The following is a 21,557-nucleotide window of genomic DNA, read 5'->3' on the forward strand; positions in this document are numbered from 1 at the left end:
CACCATCTGTCCCCCGACCCTTACCGGGGACTTCTTTTCAACCGAGGGCTCGGATCCAACCCAGTAGGTAGACCGACGCCACGACCGCAACGCTGCCAGGATGTTCTATCTGCGGCCCCTTAATCGCTGGACCACCTCTTGTACCGCATCTGAACTAGCGTCGTGTTACACGGTACGGTACGCGCTCGCAACCCTCAGGCACATTAGCCTGTAAGTACTTTCCAGCTTACGTCGGTAGCATTTAGTACTTAGCGCAGTGCCCCACGCCGGGCCGCCATACCACGCTCAAGTGTTTGACGGAGCGCTTCGATGTGATAGTGCAATCGCCTACACTGATCACCGCTTGCTGCTCCGACTTCCGGTTGTTCACAACTCCAGTTTCATGGACCTCATCCACGCCTTCAAAACCTTGATCGAGTGGGTGGTAGTCAATCCCATTTCTTCAATCGACACATCGTAGACTTTGAGCGTAATGACATCGGCAAAGCCGACAATTTCCACTCCCACCGAGAACTCTAACCTCAACACCTCGTCGTACATGACATTCCATAACATCGGACCCAGGTTGGAACCTTGCGGGACTCCTGAGGTTATGTGAAAGCACTTCCGACCCACCTGCCCTTACCTACGCAAAGGGACTTTGCTATCCTCGCATCGTTGACCCTCTCCTCATTACCAGCCCCGATTCTATAACATTTACCCGAAAACCATTTACCCGAAAGACATTTACCCGAAAACCATTTACCCGAATGTAACATATACCCGAATGCCAAATACCCGAATGCGACATTTACCCGAACGCGACATTTACCCGAATGCGACATTTACCCGAATAGTTTATTGCTATGCACAAATTATGATTTTGTAAATAAAGTTCACTTATTTTGTTCTATTTAAAAAGTGCATGTATTATTTTGTATTGTGGATCAGAAAAGCATTTTGATATTCCTCAAGAACCCATTTTATCATTTTTTTTTCCTGAAATGATCCGCGATAGGAATTCACAGGGCATATGCTTGAATAAAACTCATAACTGCAGCTTACATTTGTTATGTTAACGCTGTTAGCGTTCACTCTAGATATTTACCCTTCTTTGATTCATATGCTGTTCTTTTGATAAGCAAAGAACAGTTTATGATTTAAAGAAGGGGAAATCTCTGTTTGTAGACCAAGGTGTCATTAGTTCGAAACGATTAGAAACAGCCCTCGGAAAATCAACATATCATTAGTAAATAATATTTGACAGAAAAGTTTGCAGATTGTTCACCAAACAGAACATCCCATTATTAAAAGAAGGAAAAAATCTTAGATGTAGACTTGGAATCCATCACTCAATCATGTAAGAGTGTAATTTAAAAGAACATCATATAATCGAAACAAGGACAAAACTTATATGCATCCCAACTAACAATAATGGTAGCTGAATAACAGCTTATTCAATCAAAATTTTAAAAATTAAGCTTATGTTTGACTTATTCTTCTATTGTATAGCAACAATGTTTGTTGTGCAGTTAGTAGTTCGAACGCCTACAAAATATGCAGCAGTGCAACTCGAAAGAACAGCCTTTGAAGAGAAGAAGGGAAAATCTCCGAAGGATAGGTAATAGTTTGGCCACCAAACAACACAGTTATACTATGTCTGTTAAAGAAACTCTACCCCCTTACCACGAATGCCATCATAACCTCGAATAGGACATTATTCCAAAAGCCATTTCCCCGAATGGGTCATCACCCCGATAGATATGTATAATAGTTCCCTAAAGGATATAGATAGAAATATGGATTCACGGGTCTCCTATGGAGTTAGTAGTTCGTCCGCAACAAACTAAATAACATTTCAACTCCAACTCGCAAAAGTAGCCTCTTATGGAAAGAATAAATACATTATATGGAGAAGTTACCGGTTAAGCCAGTACCAGCCGACCAACAGTTCAAGGGTGGACAATGTAAATTCGAAAGAACAGCCTATTTTAAAAAGAAGGCAAATCTTAGAAGTGGATAATACTTGCGGTATGGCTGCCAGTTTGTGATCGTGTATATAAGTAGCTAATTTTGCATTTTTTGGGCGACCTCCTGATTGATTCGGATTGACGTTCGGGCTAATTGGATGGAGCCGTAAAAGAATAGAATGTCAACAAAAATCCTTTGATTAAAATAGCATTGTGACCACGATTGTGACAGCCAGTTAGTCCTGTACCAGAGTGCTTGATGATCACTCAGTCTGATGATTATTAGGTCTAACCAAAGCCTGCTATATGATACCGGGCCATAACATATTTATTATTGACAAATCATATGGGGATCAAGTACACATTTTTTTTATTTTTCGGGTAAGTGTCGCATTCGGGTAAATGTCGTATTCGGGTAAATGTCGCATTCGGGTAAATGTCGCATTCGGGTATTTGTCGCATTCGGGTATTTGTCGCATTCGGGTAAATGACGTTCGGGTAAATGTCATTCGGGTAAATGTCTTTCGGGTAAATGGTTTTCGAGTAAATGTTATAGAACCACCAGCCCCAGGCCCCGGCTGTCCTACGAAAGGAGACCAAGGACTAAGATCATGGAGCAGAAAAAGCCCCTTTGATGAACCCCTTCAACATCCCTTGAAATTGCTCTGTAGAAGCACCTCTCGTCTTGGCCATCACGATCCTGTAGGCATCACCACACGGATCCGCATTGGCACTCTGACAGAGACCCTCGAAGAAGGCCTTTTTGCTTGCCCTTATCTCGATCTTCAGCGCGGCTGTAATAGCGCCACCCGACGTTCCTCAGATCGTGTTCGCTGTTTCCTCCGACAGCACGATCTGAGGAAGGCGCGGCGCAGGTCCGCAATCACTAGTGTCCACCAGTAAGGCGGTTGTCTCCCATTTCTAGGCTGGACTCGCCTAGGCATGGCCGCTTCGTGCACGTGAGAGAACTGCTACCAGCTCGTCGCCGTCTAAACCAAATAGGTTTCTCTCACGACAGAGCGCCTCCCTGAATATCCCTTCGTCGAAGTATGATGTGTTCCACCTTCGAGGGCTTGGTCTTGGCCTAGCTGCCTCTTCCTCTACCTGCTGCCTGCTGTTGTTGTAGTAGATACTGTAACGATCCGCCAGGTAATCGTTGTGAGTGTAGCTATCGTCTACACTTCAGTTCGAACTACTTGTTAGGTCAGGACTACAAAAAGTAACGTCATTAATCGACTCCGCACCGTTCCGACTAAAGGTACTCTTGATACCGATATTAGCCAGGTCGACATCTAGTATGGCCAGTGTCTCTAGCAGGATCTGAAACAGCTTCCCCATTCCACGGCCTAGGTATTGAAATCACCCGCTATTACCACCGGGCTTCGCCCTGTCAGCACGGTCCAGCATCTGCTTGAACGGTTCGATCGACCACCGAGGAGGCGCATAACAGCTACAGAAGACCCCGTTCACTTTGACGACCACGAAGCCCTCATATGTAGTAGACACCAACTCCTAGACCTATCATTGTCCATATCGCCGCCATTTTGCCGGACCCATCTGCGACTCAATTACCGTACTCGGTATGGGTCCGCCATAATGGCGATATCCATCCTCCAATCAAAAACTGCCTGACAAAGCAGTTGCTGAGCTGCGTCACAATTGCTCAGGTTCAACTGCGTTACATGTACTGTGATTTGTTCACTGCGGCTTTCTTGAAGGCTGGGCACCTTGGACCACCCGTTGGATGCCTGTTGCTCACGGATTTCCCGGTACATATCAGGCAAATTGGTGGACTCATGCAGCCTTGTGTCTTATGGCATTTGGCGCCGCATCGCCTACACTGTTTGCTCCTGTCAGGGCCTTTGCAGTCCCATGACTTGTGGCCTGGTTCCAGACACCTGAAACAAACTTCCGGTGGCTCTTGGAATGTCGGCTGACTTACGCACCAGCCTGCCTTGATCCTTCTACTTTAACGGACTTTTTGACGTCTGGCATAGGTAGCTGAACCAAGGCTACCTGTATCCCCGCCGGCCTCTTTCGTAGCCTAACGGCAGTGGTGGCCACCTGCACGTCGCACTGTTGCGGCAGTGCCGTGACGAGCTGTCGCACTTCGGTGACCTAGTCACCTTCAGAGTCGCTTCTTGTGTAAGAGCCCTTGGCCAAGGACCTCTTCCGCAAATCCTTTGTAGGTGACGCCCTTGCACTCCTTATTGCGCTTCAGCTTCAGGATGATCTCGCCCGGACGAGTACGTCTGATACTGCGTACATCGACTCCCAGATCCACGAGCTTGGCGTCGCTTCACATCACCTTCAAGACGACTGAGTACTTAGATTGTTCGGTTTTGATGACGAGGGCGTCACTTTTCTCGCGCGGGGCACCTACTTTTTTACGTCTTCTTGGTTTGGCGTCCCTGACTTCCTCGACCTGCGGCTTTTTCATCTTCCTCTTCCGCTCGACTTTCGTCCAAGGGGGGTCCTCCCCTTGGTTCACTCTACTCTGTGGCAGGGTCGTTCATACATCGTTTTTTGATTGCACGCTTCTGAGCTGAGAAAACTGCAAGTGAGTGTAACTCTTTGCAAGTGAGTGTTCTCATCCTTGCTCTGTGGTTGCTGAGGGCCTAACAACGATCGCAACCCCCTGTTGCCTTCCATCCGAGACGGACCAGCCTTTTTAGGCCTACCCTTTTCAGGTGACGGCCTCCTCACCCGCTTCTGCGTGTGCTTATCGCCAGCAGTCGCATCCGCCATACCTTTTGGACTTCCTGCGAAAGCGAAGACCTTCGTCTGGGTAGATTTCGTAACCTTTACTTTCTCTGGTTCCGCCGCTGCGGCATTCTTCACGAGTCTCACGTGTTCCTGCTTGGCATCGTTCATCGACTTACGAAGTCGCAATAGGGCCATTTTACAGGTCCTTACTTATGTTTTACTTCGTGGACGTAAAGTCGTTGATATTGCCAAGATACTGCTTAGCCACCTCGATCGCGAACAGTCCTTCTCTCTTTTGGTTGAAGGCCCTCATCAACCCCGCTCCATCCAATACCTCCACCGGCAAGCTAGCCGGGGAATGGATCGGAGCTCCCACGCTGAGGCTGCGTGCGCATCTTCCCGTTCCTACCTCCTCGCTTCTCCTTAACAGATACCTTATCAACCCACTTCTTGGGAAGGGGTTAGCCTCGTTTTAGGTTTTTAGGTTTTTTTTTTGCCTGGGCCCGGTACTGTAATCCCTGCTGCCCCGTAATCCCAACATCTGACTAGAGTTAATCTGTAGAACTCATGTTATTCTTGCAATACCATACTTTACACCCTTCAATTAGCAAGTTAAACTTACAGAATTATTGCTGTAAATATGACTCGAAATCCTCAGGAAAATAAAACATATGATACTGATCATATCCTGCTTAAATAATAAATTTTTAAAACAACATTTCGTATTGCTTATCAGTCCAACCAAAAGCCCTCAACCAACGGTACAAAAAAAACGTTGACTTTTGTTGGGACAGGCAAACAGGATTAGAAGCTACGAGACTGACTGTGACTATGCTGCATCATGCGTTTCGGCACTGCGAATAACAATGTGGTCAATCGCACCTTGCTGAATAGGAAATAACATTGTTAGCCATGAGGCCAATGACGATGATGATGTCGATGCTGTGCTTGTGCATAATCCATTCAATACTGGTCCCCGTTTCCTAGTGCGCGAGTAGGTAATAGAACTTATCATTAGCAGCGTCAACGGAAAGGCAAAATCTCCTGCTGCAGGGATTTGGAACCTTCATATCGGAGGGAGAGCCCATCGGAGAGTTGCTGCTATCAACGAACGAGTTGTGGTTAAAATAGGATTATCGCACCTGCATGGTTCCACTCCGGGGCAAGCGTTTGAACGGGGTCGCATCCCCCATCCCGGCATACTGTAGTCGTCGCGTAAAAAGTGTTTGAATCACAGTGCAGTGCTAGTACATCCGTAGTCCGGGGGGGAAGCGACCGAATGTAACAGACTGGCGGCCATAATGGAAAGTGACGTGATATGTTTAGACTCGGACGAGGAAGGCGAGAATGGTGAGTAATGCTTCTGACTTGTGGTTATAGGTTGTGGGTGATTGGGGGGAGGGGAGACCGGTGTTTTCCGTTTCGATTTTGCCCCCCTGAGCAGTGTCTACATGTGCGTTTCGCAGGGAAAATTAAATAGCCTACGATGCGTACAGTGGCACGAAAATTGTGCAATTTATGATTTATGAAACGAACGTTCTAAATTTTTAAAACAAAAATGTAAATGATTTTCTTTTTAAATTTGAATTGAAACTGGTTTTACGGCATATTTAAGCTTGATGAGCTTGGTTAACCGCACGTTGATGCTAGGGTAATTGATCCGATCATGGAGGAGTTAAGAACTGGGTTCATGTTTAAATCACACGCCCCAAGCAAACTTTTTACATGGATTGAATTAAAAATAATAAAATCCATCTTTAATCTATGGGAAAATAACGAAATATTGTCACTTTGATGTTGTTATAAGCATTTTATTCGTTTTTATCTGAAAGAACATTGTGTTGCTAATGGTGGGCTTCGTGGCCGAGTGGTTAGCGGCGTCAGTCGTTTAGGTGTCTCGTAAGCCTAGGAGTGTGGGTTCGATTCCCGCTCCAGTCGGGGAAAACTTTTCGTCAAACGAAAAATTCTCCACTGGTCCACTGGGTGTTATGTGTTGTCCGTTGTCAAATGTTAGTATTGTTCAGTCTGTAGAGGCCGCAAGGTCGAAGACGGTGTAATTGTCTTTTAATGTTGCGATATTTGTTCCTATTGTTGCGGTATCCCATTGAAATCATATGAAATACCCCAACAATAGGAACACAGCAGCAAACACATTAAGGAACATATTTTAAAAAAATAGGTTTTTGGGCTGCAAAACGGTGAGTCGATAAGGAGAGCGTCTGGTCCTCACAAGTTCCTACCTCATGCTTGCGCGGGTCAAGCGATGACAAAGACCGCCAGCTAAGAGTTGTGTGCTTAGCTGGTAGTGCAGCCTGGGCACTGTTGTCCTTCTGACTTCAGCTAGATTGAGGAGGTACGACCCGAGCGTCTGCTCACCAAGGAGGTGCGGCTCAAACAGCATCTGTTCTGGCATCCAGCGGCTGAGTAAGAAACGTTGCACCACGCCCAGCTAGATCTAAGGTGGTAGCCCCATCAATGTGGTCGTCCCAGTGCTGGTTGCGACGTTTTTTTTTTTCAAATAGTTTATTTATGGCTCGATCGTTTAACTAAAAACTTAACAGAGCCGAAATCTTGTCGAAAAAAAAAATATTCAAAAGATTGCACCAATTTTAACATATATTGATAATTAAAATTGTGAATATAATGCTGCATTACTTTAAACACCTCATTAAAGTAATATTAAAGTCGAAAAGGGCCCCACTAAAATCCAATTAGTGCCACATATTGCAGCACGCTGACAGCCATTGCTAAAGTAACATAAATGCATGTGCTGTACATTTGCATTTGCACATGCTTGATACGTGCAACTTGAAAAACCAAAACAAAAATCTATTTTTAGCACCGGTTTCGTTATCGACGGTACTGATGCCAACGTGAATGTTTTGACCATTATTTTTTTTGTCGCCGGGTCGGGAGTCGAACCATAAATGTTGAAACCGCTAGATGAGTTCCATACGCGCTGGTGCCTTGGACCGTTTCTGCTGCAGTGATAACAACAGATATTTTATTAACTTAAAGGAAACTGTTCTTCTGTCTCAATCATTGCAGTAGAGGGCAAAACGACTATGTCATATGTAATAGAATACAGTAATTTATCACAATCTGATAAATTACTGATAAATACATAATGCATTTTCGAAGATATTTAATCAATATAAGAAAATGAAAAGCACGATTAAAACACCCTTCGCTTCGCATACTGCTCATATGCTAATTGTGGTTTCCATCATTATTGGCATGTGATAGCAGCCTACAGAAAAGAGAAAAGCTCATCTCTAAAAAGGTTTTGCGGTCGTCTATCGGTGGCTCAAACGGGGATTAAGTTGGCCGGGAGTCGAAGCAGAAACGTTGAAGACCGCTTGAGTTGACCGTAAAGTTGTACAATCTTCTTGATTTCATTTGTTTACCATTAGAGTCAAGCTTTTATAATTGTATTGTTAGAGCAAACTTTGCTAGTTTGTGCATTGCATTTGTTCAGTTTTTGCAGTGTTGAATTATTGAAGTATCTTATATCACCATTTAATGAACCCTAATGTAAAGAAAAATGCAATGCATCATTACATTGATAATGCCAATCTAAAGGATTATTGCATGACAAGTGTGGAATTACTGCATTTCGCATTGCAAAGGTTGATATTCAGTCTAATTCGTGCAATGATATAATGCTTGTGGTTACTTGGGTACATACATATCAATAAAATTGCATTCGGGAGCACTTCTTTCTCGGTCGCGGCACGGAACCAGAGCTTGAACCACCACCAGAAGCTGCGAATTTTGCCCGTCGCTGAGCCACCCTAGCGTTTGCCGATGTATCCTGAATTTTGCTGACCTCCTCTTTCGATGTGTCTTCTTTCCGATTCATCTCATTCCTAGCTGTAAGCATGTTATTGCTTTCATTCGGTTGCACCTGATCCATATCCAAAATTTCCGCGTTTTGAACGATGATTTCTTCCTCCAGAACTTTTATTATATCGTCCTGCATGTAGATCAGCAGTTTGACGAGAGGACAAATTTGATCAGTAATCTTTTTTACAGCACACTGGCGAGCAAAAGGACAGTGTTGCAAGAATAAAATGAATAACTGATCTGAAATCTGGTGGAAACAGGAAAAATTTGTAGTCTGGTTAGATTGAAAAGAGTGGATTAGAGAGAGAAAGTTAAAGAAAATTAATAAGCAAGCTGGCGTGAAATAAGGACTGCTTTGCTAATTAAAAAAAACTGATCTGGTGAGAGAAAGGACTGATTAGTATAAATGAATCGTATCTCAAATATAAGAAAAGGATGGAAGTGGCCTTGTTTGAATAAATTCCAAATGGAATCAGGTGTGATAAGAACAGTTTTTGGTTGAGATATTGGCTGTTTATAATAGAATCGAATGTTTAATAGAATGGCACGCGGATAGCATAAATTGCTGGGACAAGCTGCAGGCGAGCTTAAAGACAGTTTCATTCCTAAATCAAGCCTATGAAAGACTGTGTATGTGTATATAAGACAAAAGAAATTTGATATTTATGAAACATTCAGAACGGAAAACATAATTTTCGTGCCTCCGTCGGCAAGATTTTGTGAAGAGATTTATTTTTGAAACTGGTTTTGATGATTACGGCGAAAAAAAAAGTTTGTGTTTGTGGCGAGTACAAAGAACACTGAAAGATGGAAGTCGGATTCAGTAAGTGGACAAAAGACCGAGTTGAGGGAGAATTAAAATCAAGAGAAAAAAACTGATATTGTACTTAATTACGTTTCCAAGCCGTAGGAAGCGCTTTTTAAATAAAACACGTTTCTCAGACAATACCGATGTTGAAATTGTTGACCCAATTTTTTAATTGTGTTACTAAATGAAGCCTGGTAAGTTCCATTTAGAGACATACGATTATTCAGCAATTGTGTAGTTTACTTGAAAGGGTAAAATTAAACGGTACATTTTGGGATGGTGCAATCGATGTTTACACATTTATATTAGATATTTGAATGACAGCAAGCTAGCGTGAAAAAAAAGACTGCTTTGCTATACTAAATGATTGACCAAAACGATATAATGCTGAGAATTCTTAAATGATCGAAATCTTTTGTAGCAAATTCGTTACATGTACAACATGTAAACGTTGGAAAACGCAGGAACATGTGTGATTGTTGTGAGCTTTTCAAGAACCTACATTTGATGGAAACGTTAAGCGTTAAAAAAAACCTTTACAAGAAAAACATGCTAATGGCTTAAGAATAGAATAATAAACACTTTGGGATTTTGTTGAATATTGAAATCCTCCAGAACTTCAACCGAGTAACCATGACCGATATCGTTAAAAATTATCTGTTAGGATTTGAGTAGGACAAAATATCAAGATTTCGTTTACTGAAAAAAAAAAACTGACTGAGTTATAGCGGAAAAGAGCCCAAAATAGAATCTTCTGCCTAAGTGGCTCGGTACCCTACCAAAAGAATAAATTCCAGGATTTGTGATTTTACTGCTTTATGAAATCTTCTGTGGTCTCGCAAATCGTATGCAAAATAGGTATTTGATATCAATTGAGGCAAATCCTTTAACGTGCTTAATACGAAAGGCAAACAAAATAAGTGAAATTTTTTTCCTCTGTTCGGGACATAATCATTGCGACCAATATTTGATCTATTGTGGTATACCCCGTGTCTTTTGTATAGTGCATGTCGTATTACTTTATCACCATTGTATTGTACAAAGTATTCGATTTTGTTACAGTAGTCATTCTCAATTAGTTCACCGGATCCTTTAACGAAAAAGTCAAGAAATGATACCGATATTCACCATGCATCGCAACCCTAGTTCCTACTGTCTCAAACCAGTGAATACCGAATAAAAGATTAGGATTACTAATCCATTTTTCCTTGGTGCAAGATCCATCTCGGCCAGAACCAAGCCGAGACCTATCACGGCGCCAAGGCCGCGATTTTTTTCGCAGTTAAGTTCGCAGATTGTGAACAATAGAGATAAGTGACATTTCATCACACGAACACTAGCTTGAATTTTTCCATACACAAAAATGCACGCCAATTCAAAGGCTATTCAGATTGCATATGAAAATATTACCCAACTGATTTGGGTAAAACGGCTAAATAATGATAAAACTAACAACCGGGGTAAGAGTGCACATATTTTCCCCCAAGTTTCACTACTACATCTACAAAAGAGACACGCATACATTTGAACGTGATTACCACTATCCTCGGTACCCACTTTACATAATTTATGTTTAGTCCCTTACTGTCAGAGCTTTCAGATCGGTGTAACACGCTAAATATAATTTACACTAAAGGCAATTTGCACGGAAAAAAAAATACACGGTAATGAATATTTATTGGATACCGGACTGGACACAGAAAATTTAATGGTTTTCTTTGGTACATCGAGGTCTTGAAATTAGTCTATGCTTTTACCCCCGGAACAGGTGGTCCGTAGTGCTATTCTAAGCCGGCAGCTACACGGACCATCCAGCACTTTAATCCATGCCTTAATTAGTTGCAAGGCGTGATAAGGCTAGATTAAATAAATTAGTTTTGACAATTCTGGCGATTGAAGAAATTTAAAAATTAATGTGAATTGACGAAAATACACAGCTACCCGACTAGATGGACATTACAAAATTATAACAAGCTGTGTTATTTTGTTACGATAAATTTTTATAACAAGGGTTGTTATAAAACATGTACCGTTAGTAGTTAAAATAACAAAAATTCTAACAAAGTTCCCACTGAAAAGAACAAAAATGTGATAACTTGTGTTATGATCATAACAAAAGTGTTACAAAACTTGTTCATATTTCATGATAGAATTTAACATAATTATAACAAATTGTGTTATAATTCCTTTGACCTATTAGGGTAAAAACTATTTCTTATACTCCTTTTTTGGGTAAATATTTTTAAGTGTGTTATTCTATTTTTAGAAAAAGTAGGTAACACAAAAAAAGTTCCCAGTTCGTTATAAAATTTTCGAATCGGAACGGGATTCGAACCAAGACACCTACCATCGGTAGCAATCTGACGCCTCTGCCAATGAGGCCATCTCAGCACTTGAAGAGGGCGGTGATAGAAGCTTTACTGGTTCTACCCGACTAGATGGACATAACAAAATTATAACAAGCTGTGTTATTTTGTTACAATAATTTTTTATAACAAGGGTTGTTATAAAACATGTACCGTTAGTAGTTAAAATAACAAAAATTCTAACAAAGATCCCATATGAAAAGAACAAAAATGTAATAACTTTTGTTATGATCATATCAAAAATATTACAAAACCTGTTCCATGAAATATGGTAGAATTTAACAAAATTATAACAAATTGTGTTATAATTCCTTGGCAACCTGTTAGGGTAAAAACTAATTTTTATACTCATTTTTTGGGTATTTTTTTTAAGTGTGTTATTCTATTTTTAGAAAAAGTAGGTAACATAAAAAAAAAGTTTCCAGTACGTTATAAAATTTTCAGAACCGAACGGGATTTGAACCAAGACACCCACCATCGGTAGCAATCTGACGCCTCTGCCAATGAGGCCATCACAACACTTGAAGAAGGTGGTGAGAGAAGCTCTACTGGTTCTACGTATTGCCAGTTTCCTCATTCAATTCCTTGTTTGTCAGACGCAATCGAGCGGGGTAGTATGACGTCACATTGAGCTCGTTGACGTATATAGACTTGATTTGTGGTTAGTGATTTTGTTTTAATCTATCACAATTATATCATAAGCAGATATGATAACAGCTGTAGGTATAATTTAGATATATTCCACTTTTTTTAATTTTAAGCAATGAAATGGAATCTATCCCATAAGGGGTCATCCATTAAGTTTATCGTCACGTTTGGAGGAGGTAGGCAGGATTGAAAGTTTCCAATTTTAGCGTGACGTATTTAACAGATGTTCCCACAGCCAAGGGCTGAAAGTCTCTTTAATAAAGATAATATAATATATGTTCCCAAAGGTTGAAGCAAAATAGTAGAATAAACAAATTCCATGTTATAACTATTTAGTTCCAGTTTTGGTAACTTGGTATACTTTTTGGCGAGATTAGAACAGCAGCACTGTTTTGGTATTTATTGTAATAGATCTAAAACGATCGCGTGTAGAGATACGTCATTTGTGTAAAATTCAACTCAAAAGTATTGCAAGTCCGGTTACTTTCAGAAACGCTATTACAGTAGACGTTCGGTCAGTGCAAGCGATTTAACTGCAATGCTTTTTAAATGCAAGTCTGGTAAGTGCAACAAATTTGCAGTTATCGCACCGCCAAATGTCAAAATGGTGCGCCATGTTAGCCATAATGAACAGACGTTCACTTAACGTCAGTTGATGGTTTATTTATACTGTCAGGCGTTCCAGTTAACGGATTTTTGTTCGCTAAGTTAAACGTTAACATGTTGCAGTTATCGAACGTCTACTATATCTTTGACATCCTACCAAAATTTAAAAACGGTCTGATAAAAAGTTCCAAACCTTTTTTCATGTTGTTTACCCGACTATCCATCGCGTAAGAAAACAAAACTAAGGTTAACAGAGAAGAAAAAAAAGCTTAATGGTCTGATGAAGGGGAAGTTTGTCAATGTTTACTTGTTGTGTTTCACACCAGACAAGACATTACAATTGTGCCACAAAACTAACCCAACATCATCTAGAAAATACTGTGCTGTTGCGTCAACAGGTTCTTCGCCACAGCTTCCAGCAGAAAGAATGTTCTTTAAAACGCTACAAAGCGCTGCAACAGTATCAAAACGTACCAAACGTACTCTATGAAAGCAACTGTTTTGTTGGTGAGGATTCTTATTCGATTGTCACATCATCCGAGAACTATTCCGGTTTTGGATTAGATTGCAATAAAAGAACCCAAAAAAAAAGAAAAAAAAAGGCTGTGAAGTATTTGATTTCCACCTATATTCCAGCTTACAGTTAGTATTGATAATAATGTTTACATCCGACAACCCATGGTGATATCCCAACAGTTTTTTTTATTACACCTTCCAGCTGTAATGACATCGAATAACGATAGTAGTTTTAAAGCACTGCTGTTTTGGGAAGACTTTGGTAGATTATAACTAAATGTTAACAAGTTGTTCAGTTACATTTTTTAACAAATATGACGCCGTTCCCAAATTACGCGTCGCTCAAGGGAGAGGGGAAAGTACAACCAAGCGTTACGGTCCATACAAAAATTTTAGGAGTTTCGTACAAAAAAGCGTTCTTCCATGACGCTTTACGGGGGTTTTAACATGACGATTTAAGCATTTTGTTCTAAATGAATGCTATAAGTTTTGTTTTATGGTTTTTGGTTCGAATGATCAATATTACAAAAATTATCAAACTATTTCGCGTCAATACAAAAAACCCAACAAATTTTGAAATTATTTTGTTACAAAAAATGTAGCCAAAACTACAATAAATGTGTTACGAAATTTTGTTATAGGCCATTTTTTTAATATGCATAATGTAACAAATGCTGTTATATATCTGTTTGAATAAATAATACAAGTTTTGTTATCATTTTGTGATTAAAATAATAACAAATTTTGTTTCAATTTTGTTATGGTTATTCACATATACGAATCCTTACAACAAAATTATATCAAATTGTGTTATTTCTAACAACGGTTGTAATAATTTTGTTATAATCTTGTTAGGAGCTTCTGGTCGGGTACGTATTGCCAGTTTCCTCATTCAAATCCTTGTTTCCAGACGCACACGAGTGGGGTAGTATGACGTCACATTGAGCTCGTTGACGTATAATAGACTTGATTTGTCGTTAGTGATTTTGTTTTAATCTATCACAATTATATCATATGCAGATATGATAACAGCTGTAGATATAATTTAATTATATTCCACATTTTTTTTATTTTAAGCAATGAAATGGAATCTATCACATAAGATGTCATCCATTAAGTATATCGCCACGTTTGGAGGAGGCAGGGAGGGTTGAAAATTACCAAATTTGGCGTGACGAATTTGCAGTTATCGCACCGCTAAATGTCAAAATGGTGAGCCATGTTAGCCAAAATGAACAAACGGATGAAGTTCACGTTCATTTTACGTCAGTTGATTGTTTGTTGACACTGTCAGGCGTTTCAGTTATCGGATTTTTGTTCGCTAAGTGAAACGTAAACATGTTGCAGTTATCGAACGTCTACTGTATCTTTGACATCCTACCAAAATTTGAAAACGATCTGATAAAAAGTTCCAAACCTTTTTTCACGTTCTTTATCCGACTATCTATCGCGTAAGAATACAAAACTTGTTAACCTTAGAAAAAAGAAAAACTAATGACCTGATGAAGGGGAAGTTTGTCAATGTTTACTTGCTTTGTTTCACACCAGACAAGACTTAACAATTGTGCCACAAAACTTAACTAGAAAATACTGTGCTGTTGCGTCAACAGGTTCTTCGCCTCAGCTTCCAGCAAAAAGAATGTTCTTGTAAACCCTACAAAGCGCTGTAACAGTACCAAAACGTACTCTATGAAAGCAGCTGTTTTGTTGGTGAGGATTCTCATTCGATTGGCACATCATCCGGGGACTATTCCGGTTTTGGATTAGAGTGCAATGAAAGAACCCCCCAAAAAATAGATAAAAGATAGCTGTGGAGTATTTGATTGCCAGTTATATTCTAGCTTACAGTTATTATTGATAATAATGTTTGTATCCGAAAAGCTATGGTGATATCCCAAAAGTTTTTTTTATTACACCTCCTTGCTGTAATGATATCGCATAACGATAGTAGCTTCAAACCACAAGGTTTCGGAAGAATTTGGCAGATTATAACTAAATGTTAACAAGTTGTTCTGTTGCATTTTTTTAACAAATATGTCCCCAAATTACGCGTCGTCCAAGGGAAAGGGGAAAATACAACCGAACGTTATGGTTCATACAAAAATTTTAGGACTTTCATACAAAAAAGCGTAATGGAATTGGAGGGGGTTTCAACATGACGATTTTAACGTTGCGTTCTAAATGAATGTTATAAGTTTTGTTTTATGGCTTTTAGCTCGAGTGGTCAATATTACAAAAATGATCAAACTATTTCGCGTCAATACAAAAAACCCAACAAATTTTGAAATTATTTTGTTACAAAAAATATAGAAAAACTACAATAAATGTGTTAAGAAATTTTGTTATAGGCAATTATTTTAATATGCATAATGTAATGATGCTGTTATATATCTGTTTGAATAAATAATACAAGTTTTGTTATAGTTTTCTTTTTATAATAATTACAAATTTTGTTACAATTTTGTTATGGTTATTCACATATACGAACCCTTACAACAAAATTATATCAAATTGTGTTATTTCTAACAACGGTTGTAATAATTTTGTTATAATCTTGTTAGGAGCTTCTGGTCGGGTAATAAAGAACAGCTGTTTAACAATGAAAACAATAAGAGCTATGTTGTGTAGTGGACTATTTCATGGAACGAGTGAAATAGAACATGAATAATTAAAATTTTGGGAAGGGTTTTCTATTTTTTAATCTGCTGAAACTTCACACAAAAAAGGAGGATAAAACGTTTAGAATAAATAAATCTTAGTTAAAAGAGAATGTAATTTGCAAATGGTTGGGGAATCATGCAGGATGCTTCAGAATCTAACGTAAAAGAGTTAATTACAAGAAACTGCAGATCAGATTGAAATTGCAGTATGTTTGATGCACTATAGAAATTTATGTGAGCAGGTAATACACGGAACTACGGAAAATAATTGTCGGAATATTCATTGCAGGAACTTCAGTATTGAACAACTTCCGATAATTTCATGATGACAATGGTTTTGAATGTTTATTTTTTTATCATGAAGTTTCTATTATTTTAATGATGAAATATTACATTTGAAAACATTAGATCGGTTCAGAGTTTAGATACAAACTGCCATAACAAAAAATCCATAACAAAAAATCTTAAATTTCATTGACATTGAATATGATGTATAATTGATATTGTCGCGCTTATCTTTTATTAGAGACCTGCGGCGGTCGTACGCTCGCAAGGCATACCGTCGCATGACAGTCGCAAGGCAAAACAAAAGAAAAAGTGTTCCCGCCAAAAACAAAAGCACGTGGGTTTCGCAAAGTGACAGATGTTTTTGAATGTATTTGTGACGAACGGCAAGAGTGAGTGGAATGAGTGTTCTTGTTGTCAAACCCCATATAATGGAATTATATACTTTTAAATCTGGTGACGCTGTTATGATTAGTGACTGTCGCGCTTATATCAGAAGCCAGAGGCAGATAGGGTAGTGGAGGTATTTTGGACCGGGCAGGTATTTTGGCCCACCTAGGGAGTTTTATGATATTTACCACATAATCTCTACTAAATCTTGGTAATTTTTTATTGGAACACGAAAAGTATTCAACTATGTGATGACCTTTATTTTGGATGTCAGTTAAATATGCTGTTCAGTATCAAAAATAGAGAAAATGTTTTCACTTCCAATGAAACGCATGGAAAAGCACCAAAAACAAAGAAGGTGACAAATTTGTAGTCGGATTCAAAGAGGTATTAAATTTTACCAATAAATATTTATTTCATATGAATGTAGTTAGGGCCTTGTAAGAACTCAAAATAAACTGTTCTTAACCTCGGTGGAGCGATAATATTTACTAAAATGGTGGTTGGAGGTATGGCCAAAATATGTTCAACATAATCAGATGTGGACATATTTTGGACCACCTGTCAGATCCATCTCTCCAGTTCCTTCTAAAGGGAGAAAATATTCATGCCAATGTTTCGTCCAGTGGTCAAGTAGGCTCCTACGTTGTGTGATTTTACTCCCGGGGACAAAAGGATGGTTTGATTGATGACGCTGGCGGTCCGATTGAAGGAAAATTGGTTTCGGCAGGTCGACGCTTCGGCCCTGCAGGTGGACGCTGGGGTCCCAAGGATGAACGATTCGACAGGGTGACTCTTCAGCCCTGCAATTGGACGCTGGGGTTCCAAGGATGGACGCTGGGGGTCCGACGGTGGCACATTCGACAGGCGGCGATGATGCTCGCGGCCTGCAGTGGACACTCGGGGTCCGACGGGTGGACGGCAATGGTCCGGCAAATTGACGCATGGGTCCGGAGGTGGACGGCAGTGGTCCGATGGTAGACGCAGGGGTCCGATAATGGATGCTAGGATCCGACGGGGGGACGCTACGGTCCGGCGGGTGGACGCTGGGGTCCTACAGGGGGACGCTACGGTCCGACACGGGTGGATGCAGGGATCCGACGGGGGACGCAGGGGTCCGACAGGGGGGACGGGGGTCCAACAGTGGACGCAGGGGTCCGGCGAGGGGGCGCTACGGTCCAAGGAGCGGATGCTTCGATCCAGTGGGCGACGGTTCGGCCCATGGTGAGTTGTCGTGTGTCGTAGGCAATTCGTAGTCCGTCCGATGGTCCTCCGGGGTGTCCTTCATCCTGGTCACGGCACCAGGCACCAGATAAATAGAATAAGTTGGGACCTTCCGTGATCTGGGTTGTTATACGGTAATTTTACAATGAGATTGTTGTAGGTTCGATTTGTGTCATAACAACTTTTCGACAAGTTGAAATTTTCAGGTGTTCAGTCATCCAGTTTAGAAAAGTTGTCCTTCTCGGCAATCAGTTGATGACTGAGACAATGTGTTATCTAATGTATGTTTGATAATTTACGTATCATTCAAATTATTTTATTTTTGATGGCCTTTCCCTAGGCCTTTCCACTCATTAAAATATGTGTGGAACGCCTTTATATTTAGCAAAATCACTAGACTTCCACGCTTCTATGAAGCGTTACGTAATTTATGCACGGTGACTGACGTCATGCTAATAAATACACGTTTTGCGTAACATTTATTTTATGAAACATCATACTACAATGCGTAAAAACTGGCAATTGCAACAAAATTTCATCTTTTTTTATCATTACGTAATTTTTAAACGTTCCCTGCCTCAAAAAATGAATAGAAAAGATGTAAACCTCACGTAGTTTTAACTATGTTTAAATTTTTGCTGAGGTGGCATTCATTTCATCAATCAATTGAAGTTTAATTTGGTGGGCCAAAATATGTGCACTTGGTGGTCCAAAATAAAATCAGGTGGTCCAAAATAGAAGCCCAAGATCCTTCAGGAGTTTTGATATTTCTTGTATTTACTACAACAATTTTAAGTTCTGGTTGGCCTTTTTCGATAGAAAACATGTTGCTCTACGTAATGCCTACTTAAATTATCCATATTTTGAAGTAGAAACTTTCTCTTTTCGCTGAATTGTTCATCCACTTCCTAAAGGGGTCCAAAATACCTCCCTTACCCTAAATCGCCATATTCTGAATTTTCTTGAGAGGCATAATACGATACATAATTGATTCTTCTTTGAAGTTCTCTCACATGCCATACAGAAGAGTAGGGGTGAGAGGAATTGTAGGATTAGAGATTGGGTGTAGAACAAAATATCGATATTCAAATGTATACTGCATTACTCTGAAGTAGAATCGCCCAAAGCTACATCAGTAGAGCGATCGTCAAAAACGAAGGGGAAACTGAAGAAAGCGCAAACTACAAAACAACGAGCATCGCTGCGCTCGGATCAGTTGATTAACGAATGCGGTGAACGACGGACCGATCGGGAAGCAGCAGACTGCCGTCTGTCTGGAACAGCGCCTCCGCTCCGACGGCAAGCAAGCGGGTGGAACTGTCTTCTGCCTGTCGGAGCGTCGTGAGCGGTAACGCCAACGAAGGGCAAAAGGACGCAAACCCGAGACTGCGGGTAGAGCAGCAGCATTTGGCTCGCTTGTAGCGCACTTCTTCCCGCCGCAGGAAGGTTTTGAAGAGTTTCCTTACTGCGGTCGGTGAAGTGGTACAAGAAAAGCTGCTGCGGTCACGACACTGCACAGTGTCTTGCGAATCCATATCCACTAGTACAACAACCTCTCCAGACACTATCTTAGCGTACGTAAGTTTCTGCGTGTTTTCCCGAACTTGTCGTTGAGGGCAAGAGTCCCTCCGATGCCCTTCCGCTTGACATAAGAAGCACGTCTCCTTCAGGCCTTCATAGTAAAGTCTCCCTTTCCGGTTACAAATGTCGATCAATGACGGGATTTTTGTTGCAACCTTCATGAAGACACCACGAACTCCGGTGTGCATATGATTGAGGCCAAGCCCCGCGGGGAACTTCTCTCGAACTATGCGTTGCACTTTCCCAATTTTTTCTAGTTCCGAAGACAAGCTCTTATTCGTTATTTCCGGCGGCAAATCAAACGCACGAATATATCGCATATTGACGCCCGCAATTGCCATCCGCACTTCTATTGATTGCTCATTTGAATAGGCGATTCTTCTAGCCTCCGTGTTCTTCCGCAAAGATTCATCCATTGCATCCCGCGACACGAACTTCACGAACAATGAACGATCGTGTGCCGTTTTATATGCAGTTTCCATCTGCCGCATGTCAGTGTTCAGCGTCTTCAAAAACGTAGCGATTTCTGCCCAAGACGGTCTTGGGCTACCCGGCGGGAAGCGAAACTGAACCGTATTGACGAACGTTTCGTTCATTTCAATCATTTTTGGTGCTTTCCTACGACACCACAAACGGACGACGGTATGATCGACCAACACACAAAGCAAAGCAATACGCGATAGTCAATGCCTAGCAGCGCAAGCCGGAGGCAAAAAAACTAGTTGAGCAAAGAGCAAAATCCGTCTGCATCGAACAACAGCAGCGACAGAACTGGTTGGGACGTTAAACAGAACTGGCACGATGGCCCTCTGGCGAGACACAGGAGTGTTGTCTTGCCGTAGGCCCAATAAGCCACCCGTAAAAATCCCCGAATAACATAGGAGAAAATACGACTCGACACAATCGGCAAAGACACACGACGGAATAAGGACTACGATTGGAAACTTGGAACATGAAATTGCCAGTCACTAGGTTTCACAGGATGTGACAGGATAATCTACGTCAAATTACATCCTCGAAACTTCGACATCGTGGCGTTGCATGAACCTTGTCAGACTGGATAGAAAGAGTGAAAAAGCGGGCATTGAGCAGCTACCTTCTACCAAAGCTGTGGCACCACCAATGAACTGGGAACATAATTTATAGTGTTGGGCATAATGTGACAACGTGATTGGTTGGCAGGGAAGGGAAAACAACAAATCCGCTGGATCAGATCACCAAGCGAGCTTCTAAAATACGGTAGAGATGCACTGGTGAGAACACTACACTGGGTCATTATCAAGATTTGGGAGGAGGAAGTATTACCGGAGGATTGGATAGAAGGTATCGTGTGTCCTATTTACAAAAAGGGCGACAAGTTGGATTGCGAGAACTACCGCGAGATCAAACTACTGAGCACTGCCTACAAGATACTCTCGCAAATTTTATGCCACCGTCTATTACCGATTGCAGGAGAGTTCGTGGGGCAATATCAGGTTGGATTGATGGGTGATCGCGCTACAATGGATCAGATGTTCGCCATCCGCCAGGTGTTGCAGAAACGCCGCGAATACAACGTGCCCACACATCACTTGTTAATCGATTTTAAATCGGCGTATGATACAATCGATCGATACCAGCTATGGCAGATTATGCACGAATACGGATTCACGGATAAACTTATACGATTGATCAAGGTGACGATGGATCGAGTGATGTGCGTAGTTCAAGTATCAGGGACACTCTCGAGTCCCTTCGAAGCTCGCAGAGGGTTACGGTTAAAACGCGAGTCGCATTGTGGCAGGAAATCGAGCTTACTTTGGACTCCATCCACCATCACACGGAATTAACTATCTACTAAATGCTGATTAGACTGGACTGCCGTGTGCAGCATAGTTGACCCATGTTCTATAGGAATACCTATTAACATGGGACAACTATGCTGCACACGACAGGGTAGTTCTCTACAGAAACCTGCAACTAAAATGGAAAT

The 21,557-nt window shown here is 41.0% G+C and overlaps 1 protein-coding gene across 6 annotated transcripts in view; it reads left to right on the forward strand.

Moving 5' to 3' along the window:
• LOC109422466 (uncharacterized) overlaps positions 1-21,557 on the forward strand; it is a 355,145-nt gene that overhangs the window by 23,728 nt on the left and 309,860 nt on the right. For 2 of the 6 annotated variants that reach the window (XM_062852222.1, XM_062852224.1), the window contains exon 2: positions 5,677-6,005. In XM_062852222.1, coding sequence (XP_062708206.1) covers positions 5,957-6,005 — 49 coding nt within the window. In that variant the 5' untranslated portion in view covers positions 5,677-5,956. Of the gene's footprint in view, positions 1-5,642; positions 6,006-21,557 lie in introns of all 6 variants that reach the window. The other 4 variants (XM_029879793.2, XM_062852223.1, XM_062852225.1 and 1 more) reach the window with 2 other exon arrangements.

The sequence above is a fragment of the Aedes albopictus genome, chromosome 2 (assembly GCF_035046485.1).
Source record: "Aedes albopictus strain Foshan chromosome 2, AalbF5, whole genome shotgun sequence".
Taxonomy (NCBI): Eukaryota; Metazoa; Arthropoda; class Insecta; order Diptera; family Culicidae; genus Aedes; species Aedes albopictus.